The 23,856-nt window shown below is 38.8% G+C and overlaps 2 protein-coding genes across 2 annotated transcripts in view; one reads left to right on the plus strand and one right to left on the minus strand.

Moving 5' to 3' along the window:
* The window catches only part of LOC148129037 (vomeronasal type-2 receptor 26-like), a 600,870-nt gene extending 586,724 nt beyond the window's left edge, over positions 1-14,146 (minus strand). Inside the window, exon 1 of the mRNA XM_087946273.1 lies at positions 14,080-14,146. The gene's annotated coding sequence lies outside the window, so the exon portion shown is untranslated. The remainder of the gene's footprint in view (positions 1-14,079) is intronic.
* A 133-nt stretch (positions 14,147-14,279) lies between these two features.
* LOC113429094 (THAP domain-containing protein 7-like) lies at positions 14,280-22,034 on the plus strand. Its single transcript, XM_087946276.1, has 6 exons — positions 14,280-14,783; positions 16,807-16,886; positions 17,234-17,386; positions 19,393-19,509; positions 21,065-21,073; positions 21,133-22,034. The coding sequence occupies exons 1-6, from the start codon at positions 14,682-14,684 to the stop codon at positions 21,677-21,679; spliced, it is 1,008 nt and encodes a 335-aa protein (XP_087802402.1). The 5' UTR covers positions 14,280-14,681; the 3' UTR covers positions 21,680-22,034.
* The last annotated feature ends 1,822 nt before the right edge of the window (positions 22,035-23,856 follow it).

The raw sequence follows: 23,856 nt of genomic DNA on the forward strand, positions 1-23,856 counted from the left end.
CCTAAATCCTTTTTTGAAATGATAGAGGAATTAAATCTAAAAGATATATGGAGAGAAAGAAATACTAAAAACTCAACAATATACTTTCTACTCGAATAGACATTCATCATGGTCCAGAATAGATATGATCTGGACGTCAACAGAATTATTATCTAATATTCAAGAAATAAATATTGAAACAAGTACATGGGCAGATCACAACCCAATGACAATTAAATGGAAAGGACAAAAAAGAAGATCTAGATGGACATTAAATAATACTATTTTAAAGGAAAAAGATTTTATACAGTGGATGGAAAAGAACTGGCCTTCTTTTTAATGAAAACAGAAAAGAAGATACTTCAATACAGAATGTTTGGGACACAATGAAGGCATATGCAAGAGGATTGATAATGGAATACATAAAGAAAAAAATATTAGAAAGAGGCAAATGATTAAAACTTTAGAAGATGATTATAAAAAATTGGAAAAAGAATTACAGAGAATGCCACAGAAAAAAGATATTAAATTTAAAATGGATATAATTAAACATAAAATGGATCAAACAGAGAAAGAAGAACTGGCGCAAAAAATTAGAAGTGCTAAACAGAACTATTTTGAGGATGCAAACAGGCCAGGTAGATGGTTAGCATACAAACTGAGAAAAGAGAAAGAATCAAGGAGAATACCACAGTTAATGGATGAACAGGGTCTAGTCTGTCATGGTAATAAGGAGAAAAAAGAGAATTATTCGAGATTTTTATGCGCAATTATATAAGCAGGAGGATTTTGATGAGGGGAAAATTAAACAGTATTTACAAAATGCCAATCTACCCAAGATATCTGATGAAACTGGGAAAATGTTGGAAAATCCTATAACAATGATGGAATTAACTGAAGCACTTAATAGACAGAATAACGGGAAAGCACCAGGACCAGATGGTTTCCGGCAGAATTTTATAAAACATTACAAGAATCACTGAGCATCCCAATGTTAGAAATTATGAATGAAGTTATGATAAATAAGAAAATACCTAAAACATGGTCAGAAGCTTATATTACGCTTATTCCAAAAAGAAGGGACTGACCCATCACAAATTAAGAATTATAGACCTATTTCTTTATTGAATGCAGATTATAAAATCTTTGCTTCAATTTTGGCAGAAAGGCTTAAAAATACTTAAATAATTTTATTCATTCTGATCAGAATGGATTTCTACCAAACAGACAAATTAAAGACAACATGAGAGTAATTTTGGACACTTTGGAATATTATGAGGCACACCCTGAAAAGCAAATGGCTTTGATATTTTTAGATGCTCAAAAGGCATTTGATAACGTGAATTGGAGATTTATGTTATTATTATTGGAACAGATGGGTTTTGCTAGAAAATTTATTCAAGCAATAGAAGCTATATATTATAAGCAAACAGCAAAAGTGATGATAGATGGAGAATTTACAGACTCTATCAATATTAAAAAGGCACAAGACAAGGATGTCCACTATCCCCTTTGTTATTTGTATTGACTTTGGAAGTATTAAATAGAAATATTAGAGAGGATACAAATATAAAAGGAATGAAAGTTAAAAAGGAGGAATTTAAATTGCAAGCCTTTGCGGACGATTTGGTCTTTATTCTGGAAGATCCTCTAGAGACAGCTTTAAAACTACTGGAAAAGATAGAGACGTATGGTGAGATGGCTGGCTTGAAAATAAATAAAGACAAAACAAAGATTCTGACAAAAATATGTTATTAAGGCAAAGAGAAGAGTTGGCAGACTTATTGAAAATTCAAGTTACGAATAAAGTTAAATACTTGGGGATAATTTTGACGTCAAGATGTACTACGCTGAAAGAGAATAATTATATTAAACTTAAACAGCAGATAGCATCTGACTTGAAAAAATGGGAAAATCTACAATTATCTTTGATAGGTAGAATCTCAACAATTAAAATGAATATTTTACCCAGAATTTTATATTTGTTTCAAACAATACCAATTAGGCTTGGTAAAGACTATTTTGATGAATTAAATAAAATGGTGTTGAAGTATATATGGCAAGGTAAGAAAGCAAGAATAAAACTAAAACTTTTACAGGATGCTAGAATTAGAGGAGGATTTGGCCTTCCTAATTGGGAGTTGTATTATCAAGCTGCAAATTTAATGTGGGTTAAAGAATGGATAACGTTAAGAAAGTCTAGATTACTGGCATTGGAAGGACATGATTTATTATTGGGTTGGCATGCTTTTTTATGGTATAAGGGAACTAAATCGCAGGGTTATTTCAGAAGGCACTATATACGGGAATCGTTATGGTTGAATTGGGAGAAAATTAAGAAACAATGTTATTTGAAAATTCCAGTTTGGTTATCAACTATTGAAGCTTTTTCCTATCCCATAATTTATAAGAAGGAACAAACAGTTAGATATGGGGAAATACTGGATGAAAAGGGTGAACTTAAAACGATGCAAAAGCTAGAAGAACAAGATATAAAGATGAATTGGTTTTCATATGCGCAAATACACTCAAGGTATCTTAAAGATTCTAAAACAGAAGGATTTTATGATAAATTGACTGATTTAGATGGGATTTTGACAGGTGCTGATGAAAAGTGATTAAAAACTATATAGTTATTTGTTGGAAATTAAATTAGAGGAAGAACAAGTCAAAGAAACAATGATTGTTTGGGGGAAGAACTTTGGATATGGGATTGATTTAGAAAAATGGCAAAAATTGTGGTCTCAAAATTATAAAATGACAATGGCAGTAGCATATAAAGAAAATTTGTATAAGATGTTTTACAGGTGGCATTTTCCCGACAAGAATAGCAAGAATGTTCAAGAATAAATCCGAAAAGTGTTGGAAATGTCATCAGATCCCTGGTTCATATTACCATATGTGGTGGACTTGTGAGGAGGCCAGGAAATACTGGACTAGAATTCGCATATGGTTGGAAGAAATGACAAAAAACATATAGATTTGAAACCAGAGATTTTTCTATTGGGAATCTTACCTGATACATTTAATAAAAACTTAAAGTATTTGATTGTAAATGTGTTAACAGCGGCTAGGATTGTATTTGCTAGAAATTGGAAGAATGAGAAAATACCATTAGAGGAAGAAATTATTAAGAAAATATTGGAATGTGCTGAAATGAGTAGATTGACATTTGAAATTAGAGAACAAGAAGATAAACAATTCTATGAAGTTTGGGATCTTTTTATCAATGGTTAGATAAAACAATATAATAATAGAATATATATATATTTTGGTTTTGATAATATTTTTAGAATATTATATTAAGATAGATTTGGTATGATTTTACGATTTGTTATAAATTAACTAAATTATAGTTATCTCGCTTAAGCATGAATTAGTTAAATTATAGTCAAATGATTGTTTAATAAGGATATTAGGATATATAATTGTTGATTGATAATATGAGTTATTATGTAACATAATTATTATGATGACTATGAAATAGATGCACAAAAAGGAGTGATAAACCAACCGATACACTGTCTGTAAATTTATGAAGAATGATGATGTTTTTATGTTATGTTTTATGTTTTATGTGTTTTTATTTGTTGTTAAAATCAATAAAACTTTTATAAAAAAAAAAAAAAAGATTAAGAGCATCTTGGCGATGTTTCAGTGAGGTCTCACTCACCATCCTCAGGCTGGTGCTTTCGGCTTTGTGCCAGTGCAAGCAGCGGCACTGCTGTTCATCAACAGATGAACACAATACAGAAGCCTGATGATGGCAGATGAGATTCTGCTGAAACGTTGCTACAACTTGAAAAGCACAACTACAATGACGTTTGAAAATACTTGAGCAAAGCTGAATACAATACATGTAAGTACCCACGAAAACTTTATATATATATATATATATATATATATATATATATATATATGTATATGTATATGTATATGTATATGTATATGTATATGTATATGTATATGTATATGTATATGTATATGTATATGTATATATGTATGTATGTATATATATATATATATATATATATATATATATATATATATATATATATATATATATATATATATATATATATACACACACACACAAAAATAAGACATCCTAGATCTGAATGAATGAAATATTCTTATTATTTTGTTCATTACATAGTTGAATGTGCTGACAAAATCACACAAAACTTATCAACAGAAATTAAATTTAGCAACCCATGGAGGTCTGGATTTGGAGTTACACTCAAAATTAAAGTGGAAAAAACCACTACAGGCTGATCCAACTTTGATGTAATGTCCTTAAAACAAGTCAAAATGAGACTCAATAGTGTGTGTGGCCACCATGTGCCTGTCTGACCTCCCTACAATGCCTGAGCATGCTCCTGATGAGGTGGTGAATGGTCGAACAGACGAACACAATACAGAAGCCTGATGATGGCAGATGAGATTCTTCCAAAACGTTGCTACAACTTTAAAAGCACAACTATAATGACGTGGGAAAATACCTGAACAAAGCTGAATACCATACATGTAAGTACCCGCGAAAACTTAAGACAATATATATGTATGTATGTATGTATGTATGTATATGTATATGTATATAATATATATGTTTATATAAGACGTGGGAAAATACCCGAACAAAGCTAAATACCATACATATAAATACCCGTGAAAACGTAAGAAAATATTTGTATGTATGTATGTATGTATGTATGTATGTATGTATGTATGTATCTTTACTCTTTATGTCCCAATTATAATGTCTATAAAATTTATTTCCAACAATCAGCTTTTATTAATCCCTCTTCAGTTTTTCCCAGATTCATCAAATAGTCCAATGTCCATAAATTTAAGTTTATGCCAAAATCACCAAATAATCCCAAGTTAATTTCTTCCTGCTTCTTTCTTTGTTTTAATGTTCAATATTCCATTTTCATTTTCCAGGGTCTCTATTTATTATAACAAAGTTTCACTTACTTAGTATCAAAACCAACTTTTAGTGGAGCCAGGTTATAAAATGTCATAATTTATTTTACCACTAGATGGCACTCTCTATTATAACCAAATTCTGCTCTTTTTTCCCCTTGCTTTTTCTCTCTATTCAGGGTTTTTAAGATTCAAAGTTCCAATAATCCAAATATCAATTACTATTTTTTATTTTGTCTTTGGCATATTTAAGTTCAGCTTTAATTATGCCTGTTTAGTGCCAAGATCCAATTTATCCAATTTAAACAGATATCTTTTTCTGGCTTCCTCCTTTCAAAGGTCAAAGCCACTTTCAGCTGTCAAAAAAAAATTTATTCACTTTCTCTGGCTGCCAGTTTAATTATCTCTTAAAAATTCCTTAAAATTTTAATTCTGGGGTACCTTGTGTTTAAATGTTGCGCCTGATTAGCTTGGTTTTCGTGCTGTCCTCTTCTTCACCACTCCTGTACAATCTTGTCCAGGTTAGTTCTTTCTCTTCAGGATGGCCATATTTGACCACCATTACATCCCTCTTCAGAGGGGAGTAAAATGCCTATCAAGGGAGGGGAAATGTGGCTTTCTCAACCCAGCTGGCAGTCTCCCCCTTCTTCACCACCCCTATAGGGTGGTTCTGGCCCCAAATGCAGGTGATTGGGGCCCTCCAACGGGAGAGCACGGATCGAAGCTGTGGACGATCGCGGTCTCTGATCCGTCAATGAGAAAGATATCACCGGAAGTTCGCTTCTCATATACAAATTGTGGAGCAAACATTTTAGTAGTTAGCAGGTGAGTAGAGTGCTTAGGAGATGAGAAAATATGATATGTTCAAGACCAAGATGAAGCCTTTATAAACAAACCACATTCCTAACCACTTTTAGATTATTATCTACAGCCAAAAATAGACTTCTGGTTTCTGAAGGTCTGAAGATCGACAATGTAGATATAATTATTTTGAAAGAAATTTTGATTAGAATCGTACATAAAACAAAAGATTATTCTTTCCTGACTGAAATATTAAAACAAAAACAATTGGAAAAAGTTAAAAGGCATAGACTTTACTTTTCAACAAAAGAGATTTATATTGTTTAAAACTTAGAATTATCCAAGAGGAGAGGACACATATGAAAACATTCAGGAAGAGATTATCCAAGCCCTGGCAGATTTCCTTAGTCCGCAAGTAGATTTTCAAATAGAGTTTGACAATATATAGAGAATCAAGTCTCATTACTCTATAATAAGAAAAGTTCCAAGAGATGTCCAGGTGTATTTTGTAAGGAAAGTAACAAGAGAACAACTCTTCTATGTCATTTCAAATCAAAACTGAAGATCAATAATGTAGATGTATTTTGAAAGAAATTCTGATTAGAATCCTATGTAAAAGAAAAAAAATTCCTCCCTAAAATATTAAACCAAAATAGTTGGGAAAAGTTAAAAGGCATAGACATTACCTTCCAACACGGCTTCACCATGGTGTAGTCAGAATTTATTGGGAAGAATAAAAGAATTTTGGGGTTATATGCTAAGAATATATACTCCTAGCTGAATCACCCATGTGTGAAAATCATCTCAGCTCTCAACTAAAGCTAACTATCTATATGAGGCATGAATAGTGTACACTCTAGTGCAGCCTTTCTCAATCTTTTTAGATTGAAAAGAACCCCTTTTTATCCATTAATCCTGTAATTTATATAAGATGTCAGACTGGTAAGATTCTTAGTTCTTACTCTTTCTTAATCATGTTTGGAACAATAAACAGTTTATTTGCATTGTTTTTTTTATAACTGCATTTCCATTTTTGAGGTTACTATTTGTTTTTCCTCAGAGGCTTTACAGAAGACAAATACTGCACTTTCAGTAAAATAATTAGAGGGTAGATAATTATAAACTCTGTAGCTCATCAAGTACATCAAAGAAAGAGAACATGTTTGTTATAGTATTTATTATATATTTCAACCCAAGATCCCTCTGCTATTAAAAGGACAACAAACTTAGATGTTTAAAACCTACACTAAACACAAGGGATTATAGTGGACTTTGGGATGTAGTTAACATCTCTAGCATATAATGATAATTACAACACTCAAATCTTTCCATCTGATCATTTCCTCCTCTGTTGATGTACAACAGGCATGATATTCCCCTCTGAAAAAAAAATCTGAAAAGTAGCCAGGGGTGCAGGGGTTGCCTAAGCACCTGCCATGGTCCGCGCAGCGCCCCGGTGGGAATTAAATTGGCAACGCCCCCTTGAAGCTTTAGCAGAGTAAAGTAATCAAAAGTGATTTTTCAAGGTGAGTCTGCATGATAGTTTTATTGTTTGACAAAAAATAAAAATAAAAAGCACCATGAGAATGCTCTCCGGCAAAGGATTTCACATTTAAAAAATAAAACAAACAAACAAAAACAACAAACAAACCCTGCTTAACAGACAGAAAAACAGCCACAATGCCTCACCTCTAATTGGACTTTCTCTTTGTTCCCTTTCCTTTGATCAGCATTGCTTCTCTATGCTTCTTTCTAGCTAGTTGAGCTGATAGCATAACTTTGAGTCTGGCCTGTCTTTTGGCTACAGTTGTCTTCCTCTTCAGTTCCAGATTGGCCCTCTTTGCTTTTAAATCCAAAACAGCTGGAGGGGACCATGTTGCAGAAATGTGGAGTAGTTGCAACCATCATTTTAATGAAGCATTCTTCTATGAAAGGTGCCATAAAATTTTGCTGGTTTTTTAAGGTGCCACAAACTTAGGTGCCACACATGTTAAAGTGGGAAGCTCAGGCAGTGCAATATGCCTTATCTTTTATGATGGTGGGTTGGGGGCTGCAACTATTATTTGACCTTTAAAGTCACAGAAGAGGAAGTAATATCAACCTTAAGTCTTGTTGGCCAAATCTTCGCTACAGGTATCCCACACAGCTACACAAAGAGCAGTGAAATCCAACTTCCTAAAGAGAAACCACCTTCCCTCTGCCTTACAAGCCCGATCCCGGAGCCTTTTCCTTCTGACCTCGCCCTCCTCCCCAAATATAATCATCCCCCCCCCCCACACCGCCGACAGGACCCTGGAGGCACCGGATCCTAATTATCAACGGCAGGAAGAGAATAAAAAAAGAAAGGGAAAAAAATTCAGAATTGTTAATCAAGGGAGCTCCGGTTCCAGTCGTGGCTCCAAGCTCTTTTTTTTTTTTTCCTTCCGCGCGACTTCCCGCAGGGGAATTTTTTATTAAATGAACATTGCTTTCGCTCTCTGGAGGGAGCTGCAGCCGTCTGGCTCTTTCCACACCTCCGCATCCCCGGGAAACCTCTCCCTCCTCCCCCGCCTCTCAGGAAGTGAGGCTGCTCTACCTGGGCGACCTCCAGAGGTTTTTCTTTAAAGCCCCTTCTCGATTCATGGAGGACCGTGGGGTTGCTCGATGCACGTCGGTTTCCCCTACCGGCGGGTCCTCCTTTCGTGCAGAGGGCTGCGGGGAAAGGCGCTCGCCGAGAGGATCTCTCCTCTCTCTCCCTGCAAGGTCAACGTCTGCGCTGCGGAGGAGAGGGCAGGAGGTTCCTCCTGCTTGCTGAGAGGTGAGGAAGCCACGGCTTGCCCGGCGAGATTTGGGAACGAGGGGCAGGAGGAGGCACGCACACACCCGCGGCTCACTTTCCCAGCTCTGCCCAGCCCTTACGACTCTGACGCGGCCCTGGCAGGCAGCGAGCGCCTCCCGCCGGACCCTCCGCTCATCCTGCCAGGGCCGCGCCAGAGCCGCGAGGGCTGGGCAGAGCTGGGAAAGTGAGCCGCAGGTGTGTCCGTGCCTCCTCCTGCCCCTCGTTCCCAAATCTCGCCGGGCGAGCCACGGCTTCCTCACCTCTCAGCAAGCAGGAGGAACCTCCTGCCCTCTCCTCCGCAGTGCAGACGTTGACCTTGCAGGAGAGAGAGGGAGAGATCCTCTCGGGCGAGCGCCTTTCCCCGCAGCCCTCCGCGACGAAAGGAGGACCCGCCGGTGGGGAAACCGAGAGCCGGAGGCGGGAAGGACGGGCTGGCGGGCGCTAACCTCGCTTGTTCTCCCCGCGTCGGGCTAAGGGTGGTGGCTGTTTCGCGCTGCAGCGGCTCAGACCCCAGGGCGCCTTCCGCCTTCTCCTCCTGGAGCAGCCCAGCCTCGCCTTTCTCCGTTCTCCCCTCCCCAAACCCGGACTAATTCCAAGCCTCTGGAGTGCAACGAGCGTTCAAACCCACTTTGCAACGAGGTTCGCTTCCTTCTTGCATTCGCTCCCACATCTCCACCGCGCGCTCTTTCGGGGCCGGCCAAAAGAGACCCAGCGCCGCGCGCCAAGAAATTGCGCACACACCCTAACACCCTTCCTTTCCAGCCGGTGGTGTGGATCAGCTCCGGAGCTGGGCAGCTGCTTCCCTGCTCCTGACTCAGGGGGCCTCCGAGGGGAGAGGAAGGAGGAGAAGAAGGGGGGGAAGGGGGAGTGCGATGAAAAATCAGAATTCCGATTTTAATCGGAAGAATATCATGTATGGTACAAGTAGTACTTACAAGTTTAAGATAGGGATCCCTATTTTACCCACGGAGCACCAAGATCCTATAGTAGCTGGGGAAAATATCACAGTATTAATTTAGGAAATTTAAATGAAAAAAAGTGTGCTTTTTGCTTAATCAATACCATTAATACCATTAACTTAGCACATGTACGTTAATCATATGCTGCAAATAGATCAATGTATTTGTCGTTATTTTTTCAACCTGATTTTTTTAACTGCAACTAACTCAGCTTGGATTGGGAGATTTGGGTGAATTTATTATTTCCAGGGACTTTTCTGTGTATTCATTTTATTGTCTATACAAGCTTGCTTGACTATATGCTTGGGGTTTGGGCCAAGGAATTAATGGTAAGCCCAGATTTAGTAGAGGCTAAGTAAAAGTATTTGAAGACTTAAATTTTGCATTCCAAAGAGTAGAAAGTCATATCTTGATTTTGTGCGACTGAGAAGGGGAAATGGTGATGAGAAAACACAAAAATTTCCTCCCCAAAGAGCCTAATATTTCATTCTTTTGAATATAACCCTGTGTTTGTTTGTTTTTTTTAAAAAACACTATCTCCAGCTGAAACATTATTCTAACAGGATGTATCTCACAGGCTCAGTTGTGCCTCTGTGAAGAGTTACAATGGTTCATATGACTTGCAGGCAAAGTATGGCATCAGGAAACATGTCTTGATGTTCACTCAAACATAAGGCCATTAAAATCAGAGAGGTTCTGGATAGTTTTAATTCAGGAGTGTCAAACTTGCAATATCACGGCATCGTCACATGACATATCATGCCTTTCCCCCTTTCGTTAAATTAGTCGAGGACTAGGCCAGTGTGTGACGCATCTGGCCAGTGGGCCGTGAGTTTGACAGCCCTGTTTTAAATAGTCCAAAATACTCTGCTGTCCAACTGTAAAGGCAGACCTGCATCATTTCTTTCCTCAAGGTTGGAGGAATGTGCAAACTGATCGTTGCAACTGTACCTGTTCCCAGGACTAACACATTAATCCAAATTTTCACCTCAGACTCTAAAACTGGAAAGGAGAACCTGGTGGATTACCATTCTATAGTTGGGGATCCAATGGGTTTTTTCCACCTGAGTAAGTTCTTGTGACTGAGAGATATATTCAGATGTTGGTTGAACACCCACTTCTAAACAAGATGGCAGTTACAAATAGCTGAGCAGTACAGATTTGTGCAATTCATTGAGAAGGCATCAATTACATTAATCAAACAAGGTCAAGATCACTTCAGGTCTCACTTCTTGTTGGAAATTTTGCCATTTCCATTCTATAAACTACTAACTTCAGTTCACTTTTGACTTTTGGATTGGATTCCTTGAACTTTCCTAGCTTTATGTTTTGTATTAGCTCTGTCTCTCTCTCTCAGCTGCTTTAGCAAACTGCTGCATCTTATAGGCAAGGATTATTTGATTAACATCTCACTGCATGTAAGTCTCCTTCTGATTTTCAGTACAACTATTATACTGCCAAATGTCCTAGTCCTATTCATATAGTTGGAGTTCAGTTAGTTGTGGCCAATCCAGGACCCATGAGCCGAGTGAGGACAGAGCATTGCAATCAGGTCTTTCTCAACCAAATCTAATGAAGTCTACAGTCTACTTTAAAAATGCAGCTGACATAATGCCTTGAGCAAATTTTTCAATGACATCCAAAACTAATTAAAACTACCTCTGATATAAAGTGAAGTTTTACAAGTTAAGTATTTGGGCCATTAGAGCAGAACTAAAGCCTACAGATGAAATCCCCCAGCTTGCTGGAGCCTAAGATAAGGAGAAACCCCTGCCCCAGGCTTAGCTACACACTAAAATCTAAACAGTCTATTACATTGCCTCAAAAGGCCAAAAACAAACCTCTGGATTTCAGGGGAATCCAGGCAGAACCTAAATCAGATTAAATATATATTTTAAAACCCTTCTCAAATTGAAGGACTGCTCCAATAAGATTTGAGCCGCTAGACTCAGCTACAAATAGTTCCAGCTCTTTTCTGAAGATTGTACAAACTTCTTAAAAGAATTAATTCCCAAGAAAGCAAACCAAAATTGTCACAGCAAAATGTAATAACAGTAGAGAACCAAGTTAATGTACTCCAAGAAATTGCCTCATGCTGCTCTAATTCTTCCAAAATCAATAAAGTCATCCAGTTATCAATAGAACTGTTTAGAAGCTAGAACACACTAGAATTTTATGTTATTGCATCCCAAAATGCTGGTTTGAAACTTGTCTCAAGATACTGCAGGAGGAAAAAGAGACAGTCAGTTTTCTTAGCAATATCCAAAAGTAGTTTGCCAGCAACTTCTCCCTATAGTTAAGAGATATTGATTCAAGTTACCTGTTTTTAGAACCTAAGGAAAGAGTAAGAGTCTCCTTGTTCTATTCCAGCATTTTTTAACCACTGCACCAAACTATCTCTCCAGAAGAGCACTACTTCTCTCCTTTCCCTAGCCTCTATATTTATATTTTAGAATAAAGAGAAAAACCAAATATAGAGTTTTTTCTTCTGCTGGAAGATCAAAGCTGGAAATGAATATGCAAAGGCAGGCTGCTAGAAGAAGAAGCTCCTTTTAATTTTTCAAAAGCAGAGAGGTCAGAATCTGAAAAAGGTAGTCTACATTGTTAGGGGTCCACCAGTAGAGGTATATATGATAAGAAGATTTTGGTGTTTAGATATGCAGATTGAGGTGCTCCTGCCCTAGGCTGTCAGGTGTAAGTTTAGACAACTCTTTGATATTGCCCTGAAGATATGAAGTCCAGAAAGGAAGAATCTCCCTGGTGTAGAATGTTATGAGGGGATCTGGCATCTTCCTTTATCTTGAGGGGATTCCTGTTCTTTGATGGAGCCAGTAAAATGCTAATCTAAGTATTAGGATCGAATGTTTATTTTGAGGCAATTGGGAATCAGGCAAATCAAAGGCTGTTAACTTTTCTATTTGAATTCTAACATCTCAATGGAATAAAGATAGTTTCCAGGTTTCTTTTGTTTATCCTTCCTGACTTGATTGAGTTGCTTCTAATGCTATCTCTTCTTTGACAGTGATGATTAATCTTGCAACCTGGCTTTCCACAACGTTTCCCCATTGCTATTAGCAGGTCAGATTTTGATTTCTATAGGGTTTTTTAATGGAGGCAAAAAAAAGCAAAAAGGAAAAATAAATTTGACACTTTGTTATACAAAGAAATGGAGGGGAGGTAATCTTCCTGCTTGTCTTCAGCCATGTCTCTGTCAGCTTTGACTTAGATACTGTAGGAAGTTACAGTACCCACCCCTCTCCTAGAAAATTGAAATAGTCTAGGAAATATTAAGAAGGCAGAATATTTCCCCTAAAAAGAGAAGTAGAAACTCAGAGAGGCAGAAACTTTGTCAATGGGCCATTAAGGCCTGAGCCAGTCTATTCTACATAACAACAGATAGGATTAGCCCTCAACCCATCTTACCACATGGCATCTGGGAAGATTACATCAGCCAGCACTCAAACAAACCTGGGACACAGACAAACCTACAAAGTTAGCTAAGACCCCTGACCCCTGGGAGTCTGACAACCAATGGGATACATTTCTTACACAGGAACAGGAAACACTAAGGTGGGGCCCACCAAAGGTTATAAAACCCAGGCGCTCTCAGCAACTCAGCCCTTCTGGGCCTTCTCTTCTCACCCTTTTTATTGATCTCTTCCCTTTCACTCTGGAGCTCCAGGCCATGTTGTCCTGTCCACCATTAAACTTCCAAGCAGCCTCCATGTTTCCAGTCTCTTTTTCCCCACTTGGAACTGAACTCAGAAGGATTTCTTTTAACAATACTATTGGCTTAAATTGAATGTAGGCTGGAAACTAGATTGTCCATTTGCTACATCCAGCAGTTTAATAAATATGTCTAACAAGCAATAAAAGGTATCTGCAGTCATAGGTTATCCAGTTATGACTGGAGAGTCAGTGCCATCTCCAACACAAAGTGCTTTGGAGAGATTGGAGAATAAATGTGTACTTTTTCCCTTCAATATTTCTTTCAAAGCTGCCTCAGATAATTTAATGCATATTGTAACCTTTCAAGATACAATCCTTATCAAAATAGCTTAAAATAATGACTATAATACATACTGTTCATCTATTTACCTACCTATCACACTAATTCTTACTAATTAAAAAAATCTAACCTCAATAAAATCACACATTTTGAGGTTAGATTTTTTTTAATTAGTAAGAAACAGATGGTTCTCTGTGTAACCAAAGTTAATATCTTGGTTAAAAAAATGCACTATTAAGTACAAAAAGCTAATTTGGAGGGTTTAATAAAATTTTATTGCTTTTAAAATAATAGAAAAAAGACAAAATCTATATCTATAAGCAATCTGCTTATAAGTGGCAAGTATAATCAGATCTTCAAACCATTGATTGAACATTTATCTTTCCAATACTACCTGTAAATTCTAAAAAAAATGCTTCCATAATGGGAATATAACATTGATTATTTGATTTATATTTTTATTTTCCTCCTTGCATTATTCACACTAACACTTTAAATCAGAGGTCTCCAAACTTGGCAATTTTAAGACTTGTGGACTAAAGTTGCCAAGTTTGGGGACCCCTGCTTTAAATAAAAATTGAATCTACCTTTTCACACTCCGGAGACTTTCAACTGATCCTAGCTTTTGTCAATCCGACTGGTGGAAGGCAACAGATTAAGCGGGGATTGGCTAGGAAGGGAGGGCGGTTACTGAAGACCTGGTGCCTGACTATAGAGATAGGAAAAAATAGAGAGCAGCACTTCTCAAACGAAGATACACATTAATCCCTTCCGGAAAAACAACAACACAAAACAAATAAGAAAAGGAAGCTGCGGTAAACAGGAAAAAGTTCATTTGCTGCCTAAGCATCCTGTTAAAAAAGCGCTGCCTTTTTTTCCTACCTTGCTGCCTTTTATAAAATAAATAGCTTCCTTATTACGTTAAAGAAATGAAGGCATTTATGTTCCCGATGGCTAAAAAAAAAACCAAAAAACAAAACAAAACCAGATACTCCATGTGAGAATTAACAAAAAGCCGGACAGCTACTGAAAGGCTGCTAAGAGTTTTCGGTATCGGATGGAGGCCATCTAAAAGGATTCTTCACAGCCCAGATGGGGCAACCTACGAAAGATCTTTCTGTACGGCCGTTCAGGTAGGAAAAAACCGCCTCAGGAACAGGGCCTGGGGACCTCTAGACTTTCTACCTCTATGCCAAACTCGGGCTTAAGTTTAATTATCACGAGAAGATCGGCGATTCTCTTTTCCGCTTCAGCTTTCAAGCCGCCGCCGTGGTGCCTCGAGCAATGGGAGGTGAGGTGACCCGCGGAGAAAGTTGGGGGAATGGATGCCGGCGGAGTCCCGTGATGCCCTCCCGCAGCTATTCCTGTGCGTGCTTCCCAACCCCTGGAGCACGGTGGCATTTCACTCCGGCCTTGTCGCGCTGGATGCTCTCCTTACCCCCACCAGGAGGGCTGGGGAGTGGGGGAGAGAGAGAGAGAGAGAAAAGAGCAGGCTGCTGTAGCCACGCCCCATTTATGCTCCATTCTCCCCCCTATACTTTTGCGGTTGGATTCGAGACTGATGGGAAGACCTTCCCGTCCTTCTTTCTTTTATAATAGCGTCTCTTAAGAGCGAGCCTGACCCCTATTTGATCATGAGGCACGTTTTCTTGGCAGTGGTAATGATGGGGGTGGCCACTGCCGTCATCATTACCGCTTTGTTCCTTACAGCCCCGCGTTTCCTGGTGGCCCTCCATCCAAATAGAATAGAATAACAGAGCTGAAAGGGACCTTGGAGGTCTTCTAGTCCAACCCCCTTTCCAGGCAGGAAACCCTACACCATTTCAGACTAATGGTTGCCCAATATCTTTTTAAAAACTTCCAGTGTTGGAGCATTCATAACTTTTGGAGCGAGTTGTTCCACTGGTTGATAGTTCTGTCAGGGAATTTCTCCTTAGTTCTAAGTTGCTTCTTTCCTTGATTAGTTTCCACCCTTTGCTTCTTGTCCTGCCCTCAGGTGCTTTGGATAGTTTGACTTCCTCTTCTTTGTGGCAGCCCCTGAGATATTGGAACATTGCTACGTGTCTCCCCTAGTCCTTCTTTTCATTAGACTAGACATACCCAGTTCCTGCAACTGTTCTTCATCTGTTTTAACCTCCAGTCCCCTAACCATCTTTGTTGATGCAAGCTAGTCCCGAACTTATTAAGCTTTTTAAGGTCAGCTGAGTTCATATTCTCACCACATAACGATACAAAAATCAGCTGAGTTCATATTCTCACCACATAACTATACAAAAATAAGGTCGAAGTTTATCCACAAAGTAAGTCTCCCCACCCCAAGGTCTCTTCCTCACATTAGAGATCCAGCACTAGGCTGAGACTCTGACATAAAGCAGTATGTGGTGCGCTTGCTTATGTTATGTACGTACCTGCTGTATGAACTTGTTCTTGTGTTCTTGCAAGTTGCATTTATGTTGTTGCTTTTTATAGAAACCATAGGCTATTCAAAGTAGAGCTTAATAAAATGCAAATCCAGCATCAGTGGTACTTAAAATGGCAGGCAACAGAAGCATGAAGGTCTCTAAATAACCTTGAAGTATCTAGCCAACATGACTGGGTTGTTAGCAAGGAGAAGTCTTCTTCTTAAAGGCTTCCTTAAATCTGAACTGCGTAGAAGTTCATTTTTAAAAATTAATGCTAATGCACATTGTCACCCCAGGAATGATTTCCATATATTAATCTGGCATTGCATACAGTGCATTACCAAGTCCCAGAAAAAATAATTCTCCTTATTTTTATTGAAAATATCCCAAAATGTATAAAAGTACAGTATATGTCAAAATACTCAGTTGTTTCGGGGTCTTAATTTCATAGACATGTTGAGGAGATAAATGTCAAAGTTTGCATAATTTGCTGGCATATTTTGCAAGCTAAAGTAATGGATGAACAATACTTCCGGCAGCTAATTAATACTGTGATTTCAATATCCTTCCATTGATTAAAATGTAGTTCTAACCCAGGTGTCAAACTAGCAGCTCACAGGCCAGATACATCACGTGCAGGCCATGCCCTGACCCCCCCACCTTTCGCAAAGAGGGAAAATGTCACGAAACGTCACATGACGGCAACATGATGTGACAAGTTTGACACCCATGCTCTAAACCATTCTGTAAACTACACATAGTTCTGCTTTCAACAATTGCTGGTAGAGAATATTGGGACTTTAACCAAGTTCTGGAGTCTTCTGGGTACCTGTCTTATCTCTTCTTAAAAGAAATGTATGACTTGATCCTCAAAATAGTTACATACTATGGTTTTGTTTTTTTCTCTTGCAGATGCCCCGTCACTGCTCTGCGACTGGCTGTTGCACTCGTGATACTCGTGAAACACGCAACCAAGGCATTTCTTTTCATCGGTGAGAAATGATTTTATTTTTTGCCCTTGCAGACTCCTATTCCCATATGAAGATGAAAGTTGGTAGGATTAGTCTGTTAAAATTGCAGCATCATGTGATATCTCACCATCATAAAACCAAGCTTTGTAGGATCAGTGATTTTAAAGAATGTAAGAATATACATGGTGCCCTGCTGGATCAGACCCCAGGCCCCCCAACTATACAAGAAAAGCACCAGTCTCCCAATAGATGGCCTTCAGAGATAGCCACGCTGCCATCAAAGCTATTTTACTTGAGCTTGAGAAATAGATATGCATAATATTGCATTTGACCTCTGATCTCCAATGAGTTAATATCTCTTCTCACAGATTGCCAAAGGACAATCCACGGCGAACCACATGGTTGCAGAATTGTCAGCGGAAGAACATGAGTGGGCAGGGTCTCTGGAACCCTGCCTCTAAATATGTTTACTTTTGCTCCAAGCACTTTGAGAAAAATTGCTTTGAACTAGTGGGCACCAGGTAGGTAATTAAAATACTTGAAAAATATGAAAGAACATGCAGAATTAAAGTAGACAGTTTGTAGTAGGACAGTAATGTACATCAATATAGCCAATATCCTTCCTAAGGAGAGGAATGGGCCTTCCAGGATACCTGTTCCATCTGACTTTCATTCATTTTTTAAAATACTATGAATATGGGAAACAACTCACAAACCTTTTTTTATTAAAAAAAAAAAAAAAGTAAACGTCTACAGGGCGTAGCCCAATGCTTTCTCTAGAAATATTTCCCTACCTTTCTGCTTGGAGAAAAGACAGAGTGGGAGATTCACTGAGTATTAATCTCATCAACTTTCTGACAAATTTGTGAAAACACTCAGAGCATGATATGACCATTCTAAAGGTGTGTATACACCCAAAGGATTATCTTGAGATGCATTTTAAAGCTGAAAAGTTAACAGTCTTATTCAAGTCAAGTTCAGCCTCTGGGGATTTTTGTAGGCACATCAGTGTAATTTTCTTGGCAGCAGTTTGAAAGTGGTTTACTATTGTCCTTTCTAGGGTTTGTTTTGATTTCTTCCACTTAATCTGCAATCTTGCTGTTGTTCCATAATTCCCTATCCTAAGTGCTACATGTATTCTCAGGTTTGTCTTATGCTCACATAAGCCCTGGTCAACAGCTACACCCCAAATGAATTTAAAGTGATAGCAAATCTTATTTTTATCCCATCTGTATTATTTTTATAAATAGTTCAAAGTAGAAAACATACCTATACCTTCCTCCTATTTTCCTCACAATAGCCCTTTGAGATGCATTGGGCTGAAAAAGTGACTGACCCAAATCACTGAGCTGGCTTTTGTTAGACTAGAAATCACTTCTTTCTTGGTTGCACACAATCACATTCTTAACTATGATTTGCCAGGCACTAGCTAGAGGGGCAGAAGTTGCCAAGTCTGCTTCCAAAGATGATTGAAGGATATAGTGGCTTCAGGGCCTAAAAGTCCTTGCTTTATTGATTCACAATACTGGCAGCAATTCTCACCTTGTTGATTTTTATGTCTGGTAACTATTGAAGGTATTTGAGGAGAAGCTTCCCATGTTCTCATGCCCAATGTCTTTTTTTTTTTTTTAGGTTACATGTTTTTCTTTATTTCTTTAAGGACTTGGCTCTTTCTTATCAATCTTCCAAAGGAATTTTTTAAACAAAATCCATGGCTTTTTGTCTTTGCTTCTATGCCTGCTTTATCTTTAGGTATGGCAGCTAGTGTCACATTAATACTAACCAGAATTAATCCTGCTAAGCTTCAAGACCCAGAAAAGGTGAGACATATGTTTCTAGCTGCTAAGATAGCAGAGAGTAAGGCTAAGGAAGGGAAGTCAAAGTGACCTGAAAGGTGTTTTAAAAAATCATCAGTGTTGAAAGCTCAGAAACCAGTTGGTTTATTAAAGATGACCAGATTTCAGTTTAATATATTTTTCCAGAGATGAAAAGATTAGCGTACCAATCTGAGTTACATTTGGAAAATTTAGAATGTGATTTCCAATCAGAAATCAAGGGGATTTTTCTTTCCTAAAGTGTCAGATTCTTAGGGTGATTAGCTACAGACTTGTATATAACACCAACTCTTCTCTTGCCCTCCCCACCAAAAAAAAACCCTGGTAAATCCATTTAAAAAAATAAGTGTGAGTGAAAAAGGATCTTGGCTAGTTATCCTCACTAGATTTGCCAAAACAGATCATACGTTTCACTTGATCATAACTTGACATTGTTTCAGTACAAGATTTCTGGGTCATAATGACAAAACAGAATTAGGAAAGGAAAGGGCTAAATATATGTGGCCAAAATTAATTACTTTATTAAATACTTCTGTACATAAAAAAGCTGGAGAAATAATACTCAAAATAGAATGTAACTAGCTAATTCCAAAGCCCTCAGAAGATCTGCCTTCTCCAGCAATCCACAGTCCAGATTCTGGGGTTTCTGAGCCAGTAACAACTTTGATATGTGAGGGCTGTTTCCTTTGTAGCGGCTATCATCGTCTCAAGGAAGGGGCTATTCCTACGATATTTGAGCCTCATGCAAAGCCACGCCGGAAGTCTAAACTAAACAGTTCCAAACTTGCAAAGTATCAACAGAAACAGAGGTGAGTCCCACTCTTCTGACCTCATGTTCTCTGTAACCCTGTGCATATTTATTTAGAAGTAGAGCACAGTACATTCAGTGATGCTTACTTCTTGATAAAGAGTAAAAAGCATAATCTGTTCAGCCATTAATATATTAGTAGATTTAAAAGGAATTTTGTGTATAACAGAATGGAATTGTGGAATTAGATTGGAACCAGAGGGAAAAATATGAATTAAGTTAAGAATATTAAAAATGTGAAAAACATCCATCCTGGAATATAATTTAGTGGCTTAATTAAATCACCTTTTTCTTTTTGCTATATGAATCCACATCTTCTCATGGTAGCATATTACAAAAGACACTCATAGCTACCTAGAACATTCCTTGTTTTCCATGCCCAAGCTTCACTCCATATTGGCTCCTTATAGCCTATAGGAAGAATATGTTCTATCATATTTTTCTATAAGACGCATTTTCCCTCCCCCCAAAAAATCAGTGGAAATGTCTGTACGTCTTATAGAGTGAATATTATGGTGGGAAGGAGGGGGGTTGGTGCACCATTGCCGGAGAATGCAGGAGCCTTTGCTGCCGAGCAGCTGATTGGTGGTTAGATCAGCCTCCCGGAATACTGCCAACCAGTTGTTATAGGCAGTGGGGATCACCTCTGCCGCTGCCTATTGCCTCCTGTTCACTGCCCGCCTGTTTGCCGCTGCCTGTTTGCCACCGATTGCTATCTGCCAATTTTCTGCCACCCAATTACCATGGCCATCATCCGATGGCCACCCGCCCATTTGCCGCAGCCTGTTCTCCGCCGATTACCATGGCCCATTCACCACGGCCTGTTTGCTGCAGCTGGTTTGCCGTGGCCCTTCACCACCTGCCCATTTGCCACAGCCCAATTGCCACCGCCCAACTACCGCTTGCCTTTTGCCGCAGCCCATTTGCTACCAATCGCCGCAGCCCATTTGCCGCCACCTAATTGCTGTGACCCATTTGCCTCCACCCGTTTAGCGCCAATGGGCGATGGCAAACATGCGGCGAACAGGCTGTGGTGATCGGCAGTGAACAGGCCATGGTGAATGTGCGGGCGCCAAATGGGCCATGGCAATCAGTGGCAAATGGGTGGCAGCAAATGGGCAGATGGAAAATCAGCTGCGGCAAATGGGCCACAGCGACCGGTGATGAACAGGTGGCGATAGATGACAGTGGTGATCCCCGCCGCCTAGAACAAATGAAGTGCAGTATTCTGGGAGGCCAATTGCAAATCAGCTGCTCAGCAGAGAAGGCTCTAGCGTTCCCCGCCAATGGCTTGGTTAACTGGTGGTGGGTGCAATGGGGCAGAGCCCTGACGAGCCACATGCTGGGGATGCAATAAAGTGTTGAAGCTGACCAGACTGTTTACTGCAACGTATTCTAGCCAGATGAATACCGGATGGATGCTGGGAGGCAGAAGTAGATTTTGTTGTTGTTTTCGTCCTCTAAAGGTAATGTGTCTTATGGTGCTGTGCATCTTATAGACCAAAAAGTATGGTATACGGGCATCCTGCATCTTCAATCATGTTTTTCTCTGCTAGTTACTCTATGTCACAGCTTATGTAGCAGTTATTCCTCACCTGACCTCAATTCTATTCCTTTTTCACAGCTGCTCTGCAGAGGAGACAACTCCATTGTGTATGGATGTCTCTTGCCACCCCGTGCAGGAGCTTCCAAGCCCTGGGGCTGCTCCCACTACTGTTGAGCTTCGAAACCAGCCCAATCTGCCAGGGTCAGAACCAGAGAATTTGGCCACTCTGTCAGACATACCCCTGGAACAATTATCAGCTGCCACTGGCCAAGAAGAGGCTTCTCAATCTCCAGCTCTCCCAGAACCTGTAGGGGATCCATCTCAACCCGTTTCTCTTTCCCTCTACATGCTGCGACTCCCACCCCCGGCTGGTGCCTACATCCAGAATGAGCACAGCTACCGGGTGGGTAGTGCCTTACTCTGGAAGAGACGGGCTGAGGCAGCACTTGATGCACTAGGAAAAGCACAGCAGCAGCTCCAGGCTTCCCGGTGTCGAGAACAGAGACTCCTTCTGCGCATCTGTGAGTTGCAGCGTGAACGGCGGCCACACAGTGCCGATACGCACCAACAGTTTAAGGATCACCTGCAGGGCTTTGAATTGCAGCTGCTGAATGACATGGAATGACTTGAATCGGCCCAAACTTATCTTGCTTTGTGTGGTAGTGTTACAAACTTGGGCAGTCATATTTCCCATCTCCAAGGTATGTTGTAGCAAAACCTGGGGATCTACAAACTTGGAAGCCGCTTCATGCAACCATGTTGTCCCTTCACCATTCATGTTTATATCTGTAAAGGAATATTTCTTTTGTATAAGTGGATGTCCCAGCTCAGTTGAAAGATACCTGATTGCTTGAGGACAGATTATTTTGAGGATTTCATTATGGTGCTGCCCTAGAGGGCCATAGTATTTCTTTTTAAAAAGCTGCTTTACATATTGGATTTAGAGCTTGTCATGGTTGCCCAATAAAAGAAAAATCTTTTTGATGCTTTTCGTTAAGTTATGAAGCTGTATGATATGAAAATCTTACGAAGTATTATTACCAAAAAAAAAAATCCTCCCCACCAAAAATCAACAAAATCAATATATTTGCATGTATCATATTGCCAGACAAATATGGTAATGATTTAAATCTGAATTGCATAAAGAGAAAAATTAGCTCTTTATTCTTGGTCCTCTGAGGGATAATTTTGTACAAGACATTTAGCTGTTTTAGTATGTCAGCTGGTAGGCCACAAATTTAGACATAGCTTGAAACAAAGCTAATTGCTGGACCTGAGGAAAGCCTAATCTAAATTTCTGGAAAATACTTTAATACTGAAATAATGAAAAGAAACTTTTGGTTCACAAATGATGTCAACCCTGTATGTTTTGAGTAAGAACTTTTCTACATGTGCTCCTCACATGATACTTTTCAGAATATTTTACTCACTATACAAGATGTTTGGATTCTCATTCTGTTTTGTAATTAGAAAACTACTTGCGTGCAAAAATCTCTTGCTGGATCAAGGGACTGATCTTCAGCTCTTAAGTAAAATCATTTTTAATATATTTTATTCAGAAATTTGATTACAGTAGTAATAAATAAAATCATTTCTGTGGCTTAACATACAGGTAGTCCTCAAGTTACAACCACAATTGACTTGCTAAGGGAAACATTTGTTAAATGAGTCTGTCCCATTTTACATTTTTTCTTGCCGCAGTTAAGTGAATCATTGCATTTGTTAAATTAGTAACATGGTTGGTAAGTGAATCTGGATTACCCATTGACCTTGCTTGTCAGAAGAGATCACATGACGTTAGGGCATAGCAACCATCATAAATATGAAACAGTTGCCAACCATTGGAATTTTGGGCATGTGACCAAGGGGATGCTGCAGCAGTTGTAAGTATGAAAAACAATCATAGGTCACTTTTTAAAGTGCTGCTTAACTTTGAAGAGTCACCAAATGTTGTAAGTCAAGGACTACCTGTACTCAGATCAGACAAGGTTCTGCCGTCTCAAGAGAGCCATCAATATTCTGTCAAACCTATAGGAGATGTTTCCGAATGTGGCCTCATAAATAAATGCCTCTCTTTGATTAGCTTTTATTTTTTTTAAACCAACAGCTAAGTCATTTCTCTTATAAAGATAAGGGAAAATTGAACATGTAAAATTCTACTCAGTTGTATGCTTATAATCTTGTTGGACAATGCATGGGGAAAATTATGGGGATTTATAATTTGTAGATTTCAATGTATTAATATTTAATACAATAAAACAAACAGAACATTGGAGTATCTTCATTTCAGCTAATATGCACCAATTTTTGTGTGTGGAAGTTTTATTTTGCATAAAGATCCTCAAATGAGGGGTAGTGTTTATTTCCAATTTAGGTTACCTAAACAGAATTTTTGAAATGATCTCTCCCCTAATTTTGAAGCTTCCTAATTTTTTTAGACCTGTGTAAAAAAAAAAGTTTGTAGCCTCCTAGATATTGAATTCACTACAAATTATTACAAATGACAAGGGACACTTGCAATACAGCTACATGTTGAAAACCATAAACTAAATTGTGCTTATCACTACTATAGAAAGTGACCTGATCAAGCAGAGGAGATTCTGTGCTTGGCAAATACCAGAACACTGAAGCAAGGACAAGGTCTGATAATCCATAAGTCAGTTCTCTGCATAAAAAGATTCATGAAAAAAGCAAAGTTAAATACTTACCAGATCTTAATCTAGAGGAGTAGTCAGGCCCAGGAAAGAAGACAATTGGTTTTGCAGTTGCTCACGTAGGATAAAGACATTATTTTCAGAGGTG

The sequence above is a fragment of the Notechis scutatus genome, chromosome Z (genome assembly GCF_049901735.1).
Source record: "Notechis scutatus isolate UNSWTSFEM ecotype Mainland chromosome Z, rNotScu1.2, whole genome shotgun sequence".
Taxonomy (NCBI): Eukaryota; Metazoa; Chordata; class Lepidosauria; order Squamata; family Elapidae; genus Notechis; species Notechis scutatus.